The sequence below is a fragment of the Ochotona curzoniae genome, unplaced genomic scaffold (assembly GCF_017591425.1).
Source record: "Ochotona curzoniae isolate NIBS_2020 unplaced genomic scaffold, NIBS_Ocur_1.0 scaffold_2453, whole genome shotgun sequence".
NCBI lineage: Eukaryota > Metazoa > Chordata > Mammalia > Lagomorpha > Ochotonidae > Ochotona > Ochotona curzoniae.
Window position 1 is genome coordinate 3923686 of NW_024467094.1, and position 17557 is coordinate 3941242.

At 46.1% G+C, this 17557-nt stretch overlaps 1 protein-coding gene across 2 annotated transcripts in view; it reads right to left on the minus strand.

Annotated features, from left to right (window-relative positions):
* MYOCD (myocardin) overlaps positions 1–12031 on the minus strand; it is an 82183-nt gene extending 70152 nt beyond the window's left edge. The window contains exon 1 of one of the 2 annotated variants that reach the window (XM_041000705.1): positions 11804–12031. In XM_041000705.1, coding sequence (XP_040856639.1) covers positions 11804–11858 — 55 coding nt within the window. In that variant the 5' untranslated portion in view covers positions 11859–12031. The remainder of the gene's footprint in view (positions 1–11803) is intronic. The other variant, XM_041000706.1, reaches the window with a different exon arrangement.
* Between the last annotated feature and the right edge of the window lie 5526 nt (positions 12032–17557).

Consider the following 17557-nt stretch of genomic DNA (forward strand, 5'->3'; position numbering starts at 1 on the left):
TATTTCATTTTTAATTTTATGATACAATTCCATAAGCTCTTGGATTCCCCTACTCCTCCCCGCTTTCATTCCCTCCCCTCAAATGGGTTTCCTCCATAATATTGCAATAGTATAGCACTTCATAAGCAGCCATAAGTCCATCATTCTGTTGTTTAAGTCTGTCCTGACATTGCAAGAACAAACATTGGCAGACAGTACAGCACCCTATTGTCAAGATATATCCTTCTTCTCCTTCCGGCCAACCTCCCCCACCTCTTCCTCCCCCTTCCTCCTCGCCTCCCCACCACCCCGTCCCATTCCTGCCCCGCTGGAATAAAACCTCCTGAGATTAAAATATATATATCCAACCATTTCACTGGAAGTTCATCTTTGATTTGGAAGTAGACATGCATACTGCATTGTATCTTCACAACTGGATATGATAGTCTCTATTACGCAGTTACTATACACTCCATTAAATGAGAAGCCACGAAATAAGATCAATAACAGGAATAAGGATAAAACAAAAGATTTACAGCACCATGGGGTTAACATGTCAACGACTAACCAATGTGTTGATGAAGACATGAAAAAGGAAACACAAAAGCTTCTTGGCGAAAACGATGCTACTGTGTGTATGTGTGCATTTTTGGTTTACTTACCATATGTTAACACCTTTATCTACCGAAGAGTTAAGCCTGTGATGGTGATATGAAATGGAAGCACGACCATGAAAGAATTAGGAAGAAAGAAATAGGATGAGGGTGGGAAGGAGGCAGGAGAGAGGGTAGGATGGGAGGCATAACTACACTCCTACGTCTTTATTGTGAAATAAGTGAAATTTGTATACTTTATATAAATGAAATAATTTATAAAAATAGGGGGACAATAGAAGGGCCGGTGCTGTGGTGTGGTAAGTTAAGCTCCTGCCTACAGTGCTGGCACCCCATAGCGGCAGCCAGTTCTGGTCCCAGCTGCTCTACTTTTGATTCAGCTCCCTGTTTATAGGAAAGTAGTGGAGGATGGTTCAAGTGTTATTCCCACTGTATGCATGTGGGAGACCCGAAGGACACTCCTGGCTTCAGATTGGTTCAGCAATAACCATTTTGAATAAAATAAAAGGAAAGGAAAAAAAGTTACAAAAAGAGAAAACAATTGCCCATGAGCTTATTGATAAAATTAGCATTCATTCACATTTGAAATGTCTTTCTGTGGTTTTTCTAAAATGACTCTTCTTCATACTTGTATTAAGATACATACAAAAAAAAAAGTTGAAAAAAGAAATGGTCAACAAGTTATAGTAGAACAAACAGGTTGACACCTGTCCTGCCAGGCATTTAACATCTCGGAACCACAATCTCTCAACTGTCAAATGAGGATCATCACATTTTAGTAGGAATTAAAGGAGATAATACAAGCGCCAACAGATGAGACATGCAGTAATGCCTAGTCCTTATGTCTTTGATGTCATCTTGGTCCTTCCTGATTAGAGGTGGTCCTCAAATAGAAACGTATTAAATAATTGCTGCTTATTCTTCCTTTCATTATCTCTTGCTTGAATATCACTCTCCATAGGCTAAGTGCCCAAAGTTACTGAGTTCTATTCTTTTTTTAAAAGATTTATTTATTTTTATTGGAAAGTCAGATAGACAGAGAAAAAGAGAGACAGAGAGGAAGATCTGCCATCCGATGATTCACTCCCCACAAACAGCTGCAACAGCTGGAGCTGCACCGATCCAAAGCCAGGAGACAGGAGCCTCTTCCGGGTCTCCCACATGGGTGCAGGGACCCAAAACTTTGGGCCGGCTTGACCGCTTTCCCAGGCCACATGCAGGGAACTGGATGGGAAGTGGGACCACCAGGACATGTACTGGCACTCATATAGGATCCTGGCAGGTGCAAGGAGAGGACTTTAGCCAGTAGGCTTCTATTCTTGGGACAAGTGATTATCACCATATATACAAGCATGCAAGGGATTAACAAAAATAGAGGGAGGAAGGGGACGGTGCGATGTCTCAGTGGCTAAATCCTTGCCTTGCACTTGGTAGTATCCCATATTGGTGTCAGTGAATGTCCCGGCTGCTCACTTCCCATCCAGTTGTCTGATTGTGGCCTGGAAAAGCAGTAGAGGATGGCTCAAAGATTTAGGACCCTGCACCCACATGGGAGACTGGGAAGAAGCTCCTGGCTTCGGATTGGCTCAGTTCCAGCCAATACGGCCACTTGGGGAGTGAACCAGTGGAGAAAAGATTTTTCTCTCTGTTTCTCCTTCTCTTTGTAAACTTGCCTTGCTAATAAAAATAAAATAAATCTTCAAAAACAAAAATAGGTTTAGGGTATTGCTAACCCCATTGTAAGTGTTCTAGAAACACTAGCTACCATTTCATATCTTTAATATTCAATCCCATTCTTCTCATGTTTAGGTATTTATATAATGAGTATCCTATAACATAATGAAGTGTTTCATACTCATGGTATGCATCAAAATTCACAGTAGTATAATTTATTAAAAAATTATAACTGGCCTAATTTTCCTATATACATGGGAAATGCTTAATAGATTACTAAGCAATTTGTGGGATGTGAGAGTCTTTTATTTCCAAGATTTATTTATTTATTTGAAAGGCAGAGTGAGAGAGAGAGAGAGAAATCTTCAATCTACTGTTTTACTCCTCAGCTGTCTGCCAAGGGCTCAGGATCAACCATGGGGAGGACCCTGGAACTGTATCTCTCTATCTGGGTCTCCTACATGGATAAAGGCTCTCAAGGACTTGAGCTCCCCTGTGATATTTTCTCAGGTGTACCAGCAGGACCCTGAATTGGAAGCTGGGCAGCTGGGACTCAACCCAGCACTGTAATATGGGATGTGGTGTCACAAGCAGCAGCTGAACCTGCTGCACCACAAACGTGGTCTGATAGTCTTTCAAGCAAGAACTGTGCTGGTATTGCAGCAGCTGAGCTCCACTTGGGATAACACCCTGACTGATCACAAGGTGCACACAGACTCACGCATACCCTCTGATCATCACTTCATCCAAAGCTGTGTGTATCTGGGCAAGGACAGGGAGGAAACACCTGTAACAGAAACATACAGTTCTGAGATGATTAGAGAACTTGCCCTGGAGTTAACCCTGCTTTGCGGAGTCCTATTGCCCTGTATGGAGCTTGGATAGCAAAAAGTTGCAATTTGGGACTTTCCCCCCAAGGCTGAGAGTCTGAAAAACCAGCCCAACCAGTCCTGCCCGGGTGGAGCTCACCAGCTTCCTAAAAGGGTGAGCACTTCTGGAAATAGAAAAGGCAGAGTGCTGTGCAGGGCATTTTCCTGGCATTTCACCCTGTCTGAGAAATGGGGCTATCCCTTGGGGCTGCTTGACTGTGAGACACTGTGGACTCCTTTGCAATGCTTAAAACTCAAGAACCAGGAGACATGCATTGAGGGCTGGAAAAGTTACTTATGTGGCAATTCTAACTGGGGTACCAGACAAGAGGTAGATGAAGACCCAAATCAAGCATTTGAGAGTCTGGATAGCTAAAAATGCTGTTAACCATACCAAGTGAGAGTTTACTTTTTACTTGTCAGAGAACCCAGTAAGTTCCCTTTATAGCACCACAGTCTCATTTCACTTGGAAGTCTACCTTGTCTCTAGTGATGGAAGGTGACAAACTACATACAGCCAGCATCAATTGGTCAGTGACTGTACTGACTAGTACATTCAAGTCAGGGAAAGGGGAACTTAGCATCCATCTGGGCCTGGTACAATGGCTCAATTGCTAAACCCTAACCTTGCAAGCACTGGGATCCCATATCCCAGTTCATATCCCAGCTGCTCCGCTTCCCATCCAGCTTTCTGTCTGGCCTGGGAAAGCAATAGAAGATGGTCCAAAGCCTTGGGACACTGAACCTTCGTGGGAGACCTGGATGAAGCTCCTGGCTCCTGGCTTTGGATCGGTTCAGATCTGGCCATTGCGGCCATTTGGGGAATAAAGCAGTGGATAAAAGATCTGTCTCTTCATAAAATCTGACCTGTCTTCCCAATTTAGAAAGAAAGAAAGAAAGAAAAAGAAAAAAAGAAAGAAATGAAAGAAAGAGAAAGAAAGAAAGAAAGAGAGAAAGAAAGAAAGAAAGAAAGAAAGAAAGAAAGAAAGAAAGAAAGAAAGAAAGAAAGAAAGGAAGGAAGGAAGGAAGACTTTAGCATCCATCACCAGGGGAAGGAAAACCAGAGAAGAAGATTCTCTCTTCATTGGTCCCAGAGGACACTCGGTGGGATGTTCAGAAAGTTGGGAATTAGTTTTCACTAATCTAAATATCTGGACATAAATGATACAACTTACTTTTATGAAATTTCAGAGATTTCCTTATGTTATCTTGAGGAAGAATGATCCAAATTTTGTTAAGATTGATGTATTAGTTACAGTGGAAAAATAAATTGGCATTTCATGCTTAATAAAATTGCAAATTAAAATACTAGCATAGTAAAGTTGCCAAACTACGTGTTGGCTAACAGTTGTTATTATTAATTGCTCCTACGTCCATCAGAAGGTTCTAACTACTCCACACTTTTCTGCAATTCACAGGCTGCCTGGTTTAGGGGTCCACTCCCATTTGGTGAACAACTCCCTCTTCCTGTAAATAAAATTCTTAACAATTTTTTTGAAAGATTCATTTACTTTTATTGGCAAGGCAGATTTACAGAGAGAAGGAGACACAGACAGAAAGATCTTCCACCTTCTGATTCATTCCCCAAGTGGCCACAATGATCAGAGCTGAGCGGATCCAAAGCCAGAAGCCAGGAGCTTTCTCCAGGTCTCCCATGTGGGTGTAGGGTCCCAAGGACTTGCACCATTATCCCTTGCTTCCCCAACTTATGGCAGGGGTTGGATTGGGAGAGGAGCAGCTTGGAGTAGAACTGGTACTCACATGGCATGCTGGCATTTGCAGGTAGAGATTAGCCAGTTGAGCTACTGCAACGGTCCAAGAAAGTTTTAATAATTCTTCAGAGATCTTTCCTTCACTGAGCCATGAGGCTTCAAACATTATAAACTGTTTGGCCAGTATAGAAATGCTGGCTCAAGGAGCTGAGCTGATTTTCGCACAATCACGAAGCCAGAGAGCAGATGGGACAAGACTCTCCTTGTGGCTCTGTCCGTGGGACGCTGGGAATGAGCCTGGGAAGGTGGAGACCTGTGAAGCGTACCTGCTAGCCCCACATCCCTGATGTGTACAGAGATGCCAAATGCCTGTCAGCCATGCACCAGCTGACGGCAAAGTCTGGCTTACTAGATGGAAAAATGCAGATGAATGACAATATGCCTCAGCATTCCCTGGCTTTTTTTGAAGCATGAAAAATATAACCCTGGGGTTGAGCATATTTGTTTCTGGCCATCCACTTCTGTTTGTCTCTGATGACAGCCCATTAATCGGGCTCAATTCACTTGGACAAAAATCTGACTCTTTCTCTCATACACTCTAGCAACCAAACAAATGAATGTCACTCTTCCTGATTTCAATGACTTTATTTTCTAAAGGACCTCAGAGACACAGAATTGAGTTCCAATGGAATGCTTGGTTCCTGATATGCTTCCACAACCAATCTTCATCCAACCAACTTGCTTAATTATAAGCATGCATGCAAACTATGGCCTGAGAATGACATCAATAACGTGCTCCTTGCCTTTGAACTTCAGCCCTATTTCCCCATTTTGCCTTCTCCATTCTACTGCTTCTTTGACTTTTGTATTTTCATGATTTGCCCCCTTTGGGGATATAAATGCTGCTTGTACCTGTAGGGAATGGGTGCTAGCATGGTGACACTGTCTACCACATCGTCATTCCATAGGGGAGCTGGTTCACGTGTTGGTTGCTCCACTTCAGATCCTGCTTCCTAATGGCCTGGGAAAAGCCCCAGTGTTGGGAGCCCTGCCATCCACACAGGAGGCCTGGATGAAATGTCTAGCTTTGGCCTGGCCTAGTGCTGGCTGCGAAGTAAAACAGTGGATGGAAGATCTCTTTTGCTCTCTCTCTCTCTCAAAATAAATAATCAAAATAAATCCTTTTTTTTTTCTTTTTGTTAAGTTGCCACACTCTGAAGTTTGTATTTATATGTTCTCAGCCCATCTTTGGTTTATATTTAGCAGAGACATACCCATAAGTCTAAACATAAACATGAATAGTTTACTTGCCTTTGAGCAAACTTTGAGGGAAGATTAGCATACACTTGTTCCTCACCTATTTAAGGGATGTCTCCTCTATGTCAAGCACTGTTCAAAGGAGCAAAAAAAACAATAGTAAAAAAAAAAAACAAAGCAACAGGTAAAAATGTCTGCCCTTAGGAATAAATAAACAAATGACCAATTAAAATAATCTGTCCAGTGGAGACAACAGCTACGGCTGAAAACAGGCTAGAGGAGCTGGGAAATCGCAATAATGGGCTCAAGCAGGTGAATATACTCAGACTCTGAAAGTTCTTCGGACTTTTGTGAAAGATGTTAACTTTCTATTTGGCAGAAAGAGGCATTTGGCACAGCAATTAAGAAGCCACGCAGTGGGCCTGGGACAGTGATACAGCAAGCTAATCCTTTGCCTGTGGCACCATCATCCCATAAGGGCACCAGTTCATGTCCTAGATGCTCCACTTCCTGATCCACCTCCCTGTTTATGTGCCTGGGAAAGCAGCAAGGGTAATCCAAGTCCTTGGGCCCCTACTTCGACTTGGAAGATGCTCCTGGCTCCCAGCTTCGGACTAGCCCAGCTCTGGCCATAACAGTCATTTGGCGAGTGAAGCAACGGATAGAAGATTTCTTTCATTCTCGTTCTCCCATTTTCTGTCTCAATAATCCTGACTCTAAAATAAAAAGTAAAAAACGCTTTTAAAGCCACTCCGTATCAGAGTGCCTGGTTCAAATCCCTCTCCTTTCATTCTAGCTTTATGTTGGTTTTTATTCTGAAGGGTAACAAGTGATGCCCCAAGTGCAGTTCCAGGCTCCTGACTTTGGCCTGGTGCAGCCCTGGTTGCTAGAGCCATTTCGGGAATGAATATCTCTGTCTCTCTCTCTCTCTCTTGTTCTATAGCTCCAATTTTCAAATAAGTAAATAAATCTTAAGAAAAAGAGAAAAAAGGAAGGAAGAGAGGAAAGACATTCACCCAGCATTTAAAAATGTTCATGTTTTAAGTTGCAGTTGATTGTATTCCCGTATGGTAATGCTTTTCATCAAGTTTATAGTATTTAAAACTTTACCAAAAAAAAAAAAAACCAAAAAACAAAAAACAAAAACAAAACCTAGGTCCATTCACTTGGAAAAATACAAACTCTCTTAAGCTTGAAAGCGACTTCAGTGATGGAGGTGTCACTGAACTTTGCAGACGACAAACAAATCTAAAGAGGTCTATTACGTTAGAGACACACATGGGTTTTTCTCTGGTGAAAGTATTTGTTTTCCTCTAGGTGAAAGTGTTTGTCTGAAGTTACCAAACTAATCACCAAGAAAGCTGAGAGAGACCAGGACCTCACTGGAACGCATGGCAGAGGTTCTTCAGCAGCATCGAAAACGATTCAAGAAAGAAAGAAAACAAAAAGAAGAGAAAACCTGAGTGCCCATATTTTTCTCTAACTTCAGAGACGAAATTCAGCCCCTAAGAAAGGAAATATCAGGCTTCAAGGAGGAATCAGCAGTCCTGCTAGTTGTACAGAAGGATAGAGACTAGAGAAAGGGCAGTGCTGGTGGTAGTGGGAGGCCTCCTCAAGAGGTGATCTTTGCTTGGGTTCTAGGGACTGCTGAGGGTTGTGGAAGTTAATCATTGGTGGTGCATTCCACTACCCAACTTCCAGTGGAGTCCCATCCTGCCAGCTCCAGGGGCTTCTTGCTGCTACAGCACCTCCTGGAGGAGCCCCGCTATCTCAGGACCAGCCCACCTGCCGGGCCTGTTTTTCTCCCTTGGGAGAAAGCCAACCACACAGCCCCTGTTCTTGCTCACTCCATACGCTGGCTCTGCTCCAGGAGGCCCAGAGTTCATTCTCATGGTGGCTCCTGCTCATTCTGAGAGTTTTATATATATATATATATATATATAATATATATATATATTTTAGAAGAGATTTATTTGAAAAGTTGAATGAGACAGACAGACAGACAGACAGATCTTCCATCACTGGTTCACTCTCCATATGACCGCAATGGAGCTCGGACTGGGCCAGTCCACGCCAGGATCCAGGAACTCCATCTGCAGCTCCCGATGTTTGTGGCAGGGCCTAAAGCACTTGCACCATCATCGGCCGCTTTCCTAAATGCTTTCTCAGTGAGCTGGATAAAAAGTAGAGCACTGGAGACCCAATGCAGTCTCATACAGGGCGCAGGCACAGCAGGCACTGGGTTGCTAGGCTGTGCTACAGTGCTGGCCTCTGAGTGAGCGAGTGAGCGAGGAGTTCCAGAATTTTAAAAGCCTGATAGGATTTTTGGACGGGGCAGCAAGGAGCCTTGGGCTGCTCAGATCGTAGGTCGGATTGCCAAATAAAATACAGAGCGCCCAGGGAAATTTGGATTTAGACAAAAGGATGTCCCGAATACGGCTACATTACACCCACAAACTTAATTACCGTGTGTCTGACATTTAGCTTGCTGGGCATAGTGCAGTTTTATTTGTTAAATCCTATACCTGGGTGGAAGAATGGGGCATGGTTATGGCAGTCACAAGATTTTGAGTTTTGCTAAGAAGGCGGTGGAGGAGAAAGAAGAAAAAGAAACCCAATATTAGAAGTGAAATCCATTAGTGAAGTTCTCTCTCCTTTGACTGTGTATGTCTCTCTCTGTGTGTGTGTGTATGTCTGTGTGTGTGTGTGTGTGTGTGTGAGAGAGAGAGAGAGAGAGAGAAGGAGAGGAGAGACAGAGGGAGAGAGAGGAAAGCGTATACAAATACATACATCTTTGTGCATTCTAGGATTATTGAGGAAAAACTGTTGAAACTGAATAAAAAACACGGAGCCAATTAAAAACTGCAAAAATGTGCTCAGTTGAAAAATAACGTCAGTATCACATTTATGGAAATATTGCATTTATGTAAAGGGGCTACCATTAATTAATTCCCAATCAGCCACTCAGTCTGATCCCAATGCTGTTTGTTCCCCAAACCATAAAATATTACCAAGCAATCAAGATCCAGAGAGAGGAAGTGACCAAGCGAGGATCCTGCCATCATGAAAATGAATAAGAGAACAGTATTTTCTGAGGGCTTCCTAAGGCCTGGCATTGTTCTAAAGGGGAATCTTCTTGCATTATAGCCTTTCAGCCCCACAATTAACCTTCATCATTCACAAGAAGCAAAGTGAGGCAGAGAACCTCCTCCTAAGGTTCAAGGCCACACCAGCCAACAAGCAGAAGTGACTGCTAAAATCCTCGCCAGCCTGGCCCAAGACACCAACCCCCTTGCCACCCGGTGCTAAGTCAAATTGTTTGTATCATTAAACATATTCATATACACAAGCTTTCGGAGCGCACTGCCCCTGGAGCGTGTCTCTATGCTTAATCACAAGCTCATAAGAGCTTACAGAGATGTACGCTCAGGTCAGAGTGAAAGCTGTTATCTGCTGGCTTCTAGATAGTTTCATGACATTTATCTGGGGAAGTATTTTTAATAAGATACGCCAGGCCCAGAATCTATGATGGAAGCAAATACAATGAGATAGAAACCACCTTCTGAGCCAACAGTTGGGGGGCAGGGAGTGGGGTCACTCGGGAAAGAAAAGAAAAGAACAAGAGGGAATTGAGACAGAAACTGAAATGAAGTAGAGACATTGCAAAATTCACTGTCCGGCCCAAAACATGCTAAGTTGTCTTAGAGAGAGCTTCACTTGGCCACTGCTAGCCGGATGCACATCCCGTGTGTTTCTCATGGGCTCTTTGCTCAGAAACAACAGTTGCCATCCTCAACTTCACACTTGGCTGAGCTCCCTGGGCTACTTGCTTCCCTCCCCTCCTCTGTCATTCAAGACGTTATCAACCCTTGATTGGAGACGCCCAAGCAGCAGGCTCCGGCTTCCCTGGCTATCAGACGTGGAAGATTAAGCCTGCCTGCTCCTGGGCCGATAACAGATTTTCCCACAGCTATCCTTCTTTATGACACAAAAGCCTGTACCAACCTAAAGAAAAAAAAAAAAAAACTGAAGGAGGGGTGCGGGGAGAGGTGGTGGAAGGAAGACTGAAACTCTCTAAAAGCACCAAGATCTGGACCCCAGAACTCCACAAAGATGCTACGATAAGGATGGGCAGCTTTGCAAAACAAAAAGCATGAAGAAAGAATTCTCTTTTCTATTCGGCGCCCTTCGGTGGATGGAGAAGTCTGTTTTGCAGGCTCCCTCTTCAAGCACACCACCAAGTCCGTGGCATCCAAGCCAGCCCCTCCCTCCTCTTCCCCTCCCCCCGGACCTCCACAATAACTGGACAAGGGAGCTTTGGAAGTGCACAGAGTTTCTTGCATAAAACAATGCTACATCTACTCTGCTTCAGAAAGGTGGCAGCATTGCCTTGTGCTCCTCAGCAAGTTCCCAAGCGGCAGTGAGGTGTCCAGCTGATTCACAGACCGACAGCCAGCGGGCCTCTCTTCATCATGGAAAGGAAGAACAGCATCCCCGGTCAATTTCTGTCCGCTGCCAGTCTCGCCCCTGGGAGCTTTGGGGACACGGAGGCTCATGGCTTCATCATAAATTCTTAGGTTTTTAACGTGCTTCAACAGGGCAGGTCGTAAGGAATCTCCAGGGAGAATCCCTTAGCCATCTAAACCCAGGTGCATGTAAAGAAGTTAAGGCTGAAATTTGCCTCCCCACGTTCACCTCTTGAACCATCTAATCCCCCTGCTGTAATCCAGTGGTCCCATGGAGAAGGGTTAACGAAGCTCAGCCTAGCTCAAGTTGGCAACATCCAACACTTGCTAAGTCAAACATTCAGATGACGGTACTCCTAACAGCCACGGGCTTTCTGACCGAGAGTCCTGTCATGACAGAGCAGGCTGTCGCCCCTGTGATGAAACCAAGGGAACACACAGAGGCCCTGAAATACAGTGTCAGAAGTCAGGTTTCTCCCAGTCTGAACTGGGGCCTCCCCACACTGGCACCTTCCGCGCGCACCTGTTCAAAGCCATTCCAGTTCCCATCCATCCGTCCCACTCACCTTCAACCAGCCAGCGTCCTCTGAGACGTCTCTCTATGTGCCACCGACAGATCTTTGGGAGAAACTTTCTCCATTTATAAATATCAGATGGTTTGGGAAAAAATAGTTGTGGCACTGGGCTTTTTCTTTTTCTTTCCTACAAGTGATGTCATTTTGAATACTTAGTGTGCTCCAAATCTGCTATTTTTACTTCCCCCGAGTGACTTTTTCTTTGGAAAATAGATTTGTTTGGATTAGCTACATTTTTCAGTGACCCTTGCACCCTAATACGCCTCATCAGGTTCATCTTCTCAATCGTTAACACTGATAGAAGCCGCTCCCCAGCTGGAAAGTTCTTACGTGTTCCATACACAATTTGGAGGTACCCCCTCCAAAAAAAAAAGTCTCTATTCACAGATATAGAGAAAATATAAATAGGGAATGGCCTAGTCGCCAGTGAAAATCACACTCAACAACTCAAAGCATTGAGAATAGAACGCGTTCAAGTCAACCGCTACCCTCACCCCCGCCAAGTCAAACAACGGTCTTGACTTCCAAACAACATAAAGTATTTTGGGGTTAGGGGGTTAGAGGGTGTGTGAGTGGAGGTAGGAAAGATAGATGGTACATAGCGGAGAATCACAGAGGCGGGAAGCTGAACCGAGAACTCCAATGCCTTCGCCCTACCTGATCGGAACTTTCTTCGGATCAGCAAGGAATGCTCCGAGCCCAGGAGTGTCATGTTGAGCCTCAGCGGGTCGCCGGTCCCTGTGCCAGACGACCCCTCCTTTCCACCTGGGAAAGGCCCCCGGGAGCCCAGCTGACCGCAGCTAACCCCCCAGCACTCATTCAAGAGTCCTGCGAGCTCCCCGGGGCCGGGCGGGCAGCGCGTACAGTGGCAGCCAGTGTCCCCAGAAAACTGGCGCCTCCCCCCTGCCGCTGCGCGGGCCTAATTATCTCTTAGCCGGCAGGACCCTCCTCCTCCTCCTCCCTCCTCCTCGGAGGTTGGCCAGGAGCAGCGGCATCGCAGGCGTTCCTGGCTGATGTCATAGGCTGCCGCGCGACTCCGAGGATCACCGCCACGCCTTTATGAAGGTCCCAAGTTTGTTATCTGATACTTTTACTACTGACAGGCGCTTGGCCAATCAGGAGCGTCGAGCGAGGGGCCTGGAACCTGCGGCCGCCAGGAGAGAGTCCCAGGCCGCTACGCGCTGAGCGCCGGACAGCCCGGCTTTCACTTAACTCTTTGCAGCGGGCAGCAGGCAGGGGCGCACCCATCGCAGAGGCAGAGCCCTGGGGTGCGGATGTCCAGGCGCCAGCAGAGCTTAAGGAGGTGACGTTGGAGGAAGGAAAAGCCGGAGGCATCGCGGGCGGCGGCGCGGTGGGACGAGCAGGTGGTGCGCGGCGCTGCGGCGGGGAAGCTCCAGCCCCGGGTGTCCCCGTGCAGCCAGACAGCGCGCGCCCGCTGGAAAGGCTGCGGGAAGGACTGGTGGGCTGCGCTCCTGCTGGGGCGCTTCTAACCCCAGCAGCACCCCAGCGGAGCAGAGTCCTCGCTATAGATGTTTGTCTTCGGCGCAAGGGGCTAGGTGCGCCAAAAGACAGAAACGGCTACACAAAGGGATCTGACCAACTTGGTGCAAAATGCGATCCAATGTTCAGTGGATTCGGGTTCCCCCAAAGCCTTGCAGTCCTAGCATCCTTTTGCATAGCCCGCATGTTCCGTAAACTTTTTTGAAGACCCTTATAGCTCCGTTGGGTACATTTGCTTGAAGAGAAAATGGAGATTTGTTGTTGTTAGTTTGTGGGGTTTTTGTTTTTTGTTTTGTTTTAGCTCGGGAGTTAGCCTCTCTCTCTCTCTCTCTCTCTCTCTCTCTCTCTCTCTCTCTCTCTCTCTCTCTCTCTCTCTCTCTCTCTCACACACACACACACACACACACATACACCCCGCACAAATCTGAGTCACTGTCTGGAGAAGCAGTTGCTGAGACACAGTGCCCTGAACTGTCCCCTGGGGAAAGTGGCTGGGAAGAGCCAGAAGTTAAATGCTCTATGGGGCCTGGTAAGGGCTCAGTTGCAGTTTTTTTCCTGCCCACCAGTCCTTTCTTAAGGGAAAATCCGTTCTGTGTTTCAGTTGGACTTAGTGCACAGCTCCTGCTCCAGGTGTTACCAGCCCTTCAGGAAAATCAAAGACCCTGCTCTCAAGGAGCTGGCTTGAAAAAAATTTATTGTATTTATTGGAAAGGCAGAATGACAGACAGTGAGGGAAAAACAAAGTAGAAGATTTTCCATTCTCAGTGCACTCCCCAAACGACCCCAATGGATGGAAGACAGTAGCCTGGGACTCTATCCTGGTCTCCCCTGTGGGTGGCAACAGGGCCCCAAGTACTGCATCTCCAGGTGCGTTAGAGCTGGGAGCTCAATCAGAAGTGTAGCAGGGCAGTCTCCATCCAATCATGACCCCAGTAAGGGACACCAGTGTTGCAGATGGCAGCTTAACCCCTGTGTCACAATGACAGTACTAAGGAGCTAGCTTAATAGTTGGCAGCACATGGGGGCCCAGCAAGGTGGTTTATCCTGCAGCTATGGTGCTGGCATCCCTTTTGGGCCCTGGTTCATGTCTTGGCTGACCTACTTCCAATCCAGCTTCCTGCTAATGGAACTGGGAAAGCAGTGGAGGATGGTCCAATGCTTAGGATCCCTGAACCCACAGCAAAGATCTGGAAGAACCTCTTGGCTTCTGGTTTCAGACTGGGCCAGCTTTAGCCATTGCAGCTATTTGGGTAATCCACCAGCAGATGGAAGTATCTCTTTCTTGATTTCTCTCTCTAATTGCCTTCAATGTAAAAATAAATCAATCTTTTAAAAAAAAGTTGGTGACACAGAAAAAATAAAAACCAAGCTCATCCATGAATAGGGGCCACACATGCAGTCTATTGCATTTTTCTATATACCTGCCTATGGTCCAGAGTTCTGAACCCTTTGAAATACCCGATAGTGACAGACAGTCCTGTTGCATCAACAGGTCCCTGGGACAGCTTCTTATGCCCCAAGTCCAAGTCTATTCTCCCAGTCTCTGTTGTTGAAGACAGTGGGGTTGTCAGTCCTTAAGTCCTGCCTATGAATCTCAAGGGTCGTTTGCATATGGGTGGACTTCAGGCATAGACAATATAGTTCTACATGTGTCGAAGAGGGGACAGGGAGACCTCACCCTCACTTCTCTTGGGATTGGTGTCCAAGCGGTGGGGACCTGCTTGCAAGGGTGGACAAGCATCTCTCTCATTGTGTTGTACTGCCATACACAATGTGCACCTGCTTCTTCTGTCCCCAGTACCCACACAATGAGTGACTTGAATGTGGCTCTGGAGGCGAGGGGTCTGGAAGGGTTCTTCCTGGGTTAGACTCAAAATGTGTATAGGGTTGGGCTCCTTCCTGGAGGCTCGACGGGGGAGATCTGTTTCCCTGCCCTTCCCAGCTTCTACAGGCTGTAAGAACCTGCCTGATGGTTCCTCCCTGCAGCTAGAGACACCAGCGGCGGCTCCAGTTCTTATCCTATCTTGTCTCTCCAACAGCCCCATCTCGCCTTCCACATTTATCTTCCATGCTAAATCTACGTCAGGACAGATTCTATAGATCAATTGATGATAGACCTTAATTTCACCTGCTATCTTCACACCCCTTTGGCATATGATGTTACATATTCAGAAGTCTGCCAATGTGGCAAAGGTGAGGGGGTACTAACTGCCGGCCACACAGAGGCTTGTCCTCAGCCCGGTCCCAGCCTCCTGGTCTCCAATGAAAAGAGGTCAAGTGGAGGGAGGTGTGGGAATGGGAATATTCCCAGGAGACAGAAGGCACTGGTGCAGGGGAGAGAGATAGGCGGGATGGAGAGTAGGGCAAGAATTCCCAGAGTGGAGAAAAACAACTGTGAATGACACTTTGAAGGGAAAACAGAAAGTGACGTGGGTTTTTCTCCCGAGGGCTTTGGGACTGAGACGAGATCCCTAGCAACTTGGCAGAGGAGGGTGAACCTTTTCAACCGAATGTTGTGATGAAATCAGCTGCAGCCGAATGAAAGGGTCTGCCTGACCTGGAGGCATAGGGCAGGACTAAGCTGTTTTCCCTCTGTGGGCTGGGAGATTCTCTCTTTCTGTGTGTGTGTGTGTGTGTGTGTGTGTGTGTGTGTGTGTGTGTGTGTTTTGAGGTAGTGGAGCTTTTTTTTTTTTTTCTTTTCTTTTGAGTCAGTTGGGGAAATGTTGCTAACTACACCTCTCCCTCAATTTTCCCATCGCAGTTTGGAGCTATCAGCATCTGCCCTGGAATTCACACACCTGATGCCTTGGACTCTCCGATAGCTGTCGCTCTGTTTCTGTAGAAGATCATCTGTAGTCACTCCCTGCTCAAGTTATTTTCTGTGAACTTTGTCGTTTTTCTTTCCAGTGTAATCTGGAAGAGTTGCTTCGCGTCGCTACGTTTTGGCAGAAACGGACGAATTCATTCCAAAATGCCACTGACCTTTGTCCTGAATATGGATGACCTCACAACTCGTTGCCTAAAAGCTTGCGCCTGGACTGAGCTTGCGAAGTGATGGAGAGAGGCACAGGGGTGAGTTCCGAGAATCCTCTGAGACTCGCAGCCTCCTATCTGTGATGCGGCGCTAGAAAGACTCTCAGGACTTGGAATCTTCAAAGGAAATGATACATACAGTGTCCAGAACAATTCTCTCTCTGTCACATGTGAGGGACTCTGCTTTTACTTCCCCTTCCTCAACCGCTTGCAACCACCCGTGCTAATGCAAAGCAACCCTGCATCTGCGCTGTGTCGTGATATTCTTCATTTTATCTTAAGTTATCTATGGCCGTGTAACAAATTACAGTGATGAGCAGGCTTGTCATGTTTGGCCCACAATGGACCACACGGGAAAGTGATGCTCTTGTCTGCTCTCTCCTTTTGGTTTTCGCGTGTCTGATGCATAAGCAGCTTGAGGCAGCATTCGTTCCTCCTTCACTCGTTTATTGCCAAAGTGTGTAGGGAGCTGTGCAAGTCACAAGTGCCTTGTAGTCAGGCAGTGTTAGAGACGAGTTTGCAAAGCCAAGTGGACTGATAAGGGAAATGTAGGAGGGAGGCAGTCAGACACACCAAACTGGACAGCAGATGCCTGATCCAAGTGAGGCAGCATGACCCAACTTTAGCTGATGGTAGCCATGTGGGAGGGAGCACAGATCCTTATTGCCACATCCTGCAGTTGAGCAAAGACATTGGAAATTCAGGTTGTAATGTTAAACTACTGTTTTTCTATGACATGTATTTATAAATTAATTCAAGAGACATAGCAACACATAGATAGGGACACACACACACACGGTGGGGGGATGGATTGATCTTTTATTAGTTGGCTCTTTCCCAAATGCTCACAATTACCAAATTTTGGCCAGCGTGAAACTGGGAGCCAGGGATTCCATCTCAATCTCCCACGTGGATATCAGGGACCAATGTACTTGGACATTGTCTGTTGTCTACCCAGGGACACGAGCAGTAGTAGATGAGAAGTACAGTAGCCAATACATGAAGTGACATTCTGAGATGGAACACTGCCATTGCAAGCAGTAGTTTAACCTACTAAACCACACACACACACACACAAAACCCTGAACGTGCTAGCTGCATAAATTGTGAACATGCACTAGTAATAATAGATAAATGTTTTAAAGCACAGTCAGTCAACCAGGGGTCAGATCCCTGCCACAGGACTCAAGCCCTTCGACAAACAACTGCAAAATTATAGGTATGCCTAGTGTAAGCGCAATGTTTACCTAGAACAAGAAATGATATCAAAACCAGCTGCATGCTGGGAAGTGGGGGAAGGCAGGCTTGGTCAGGGCCTTTATTCCAAGATGCATTGGTCAATGGGCCAGACATAGTAATAGCAAACTGTGTCCTAGTGCCATCCTGGTTTCCATTTTTCTATTTGGGACCTCTTAAAAACTCCTGGGCTCTCCCTGCATGCACAGGGCTTAGTGAACTCTGTGGTCAGCCTGTCTCTAGGGCCAGAAGGAAGTATCTGCAAGCCCAGGGTGCAGTTTATCCTCTGTTCCCTCAAGAAGTTTTATTGAGATCTTGGTAGGGAAGGTGAACTATGTAGTACCAAGTTACCTATTTAAGGAATACAGCTTTGGCCCATTGATTTGTTTCAATTCCAGAAATATTTATCAAGCACAGACTGTGTTCTAGCATTGTAAGGGATGTAAAGATGAAACAGATAAAATCTGAGACCCCTTAAGAGCCAGGAATAGAAGAGAGGGTCACCTGCAAACACGCTACAAACCAGAAATCCAATGTCTTTATTACACAGCACTGGCCAATGCCATGAACTCTCAGATGGAACCCATGTCAACCACACTATTAGTATAACCTGCTTTCTTTCAGGAAAGTGAATATAAAAAG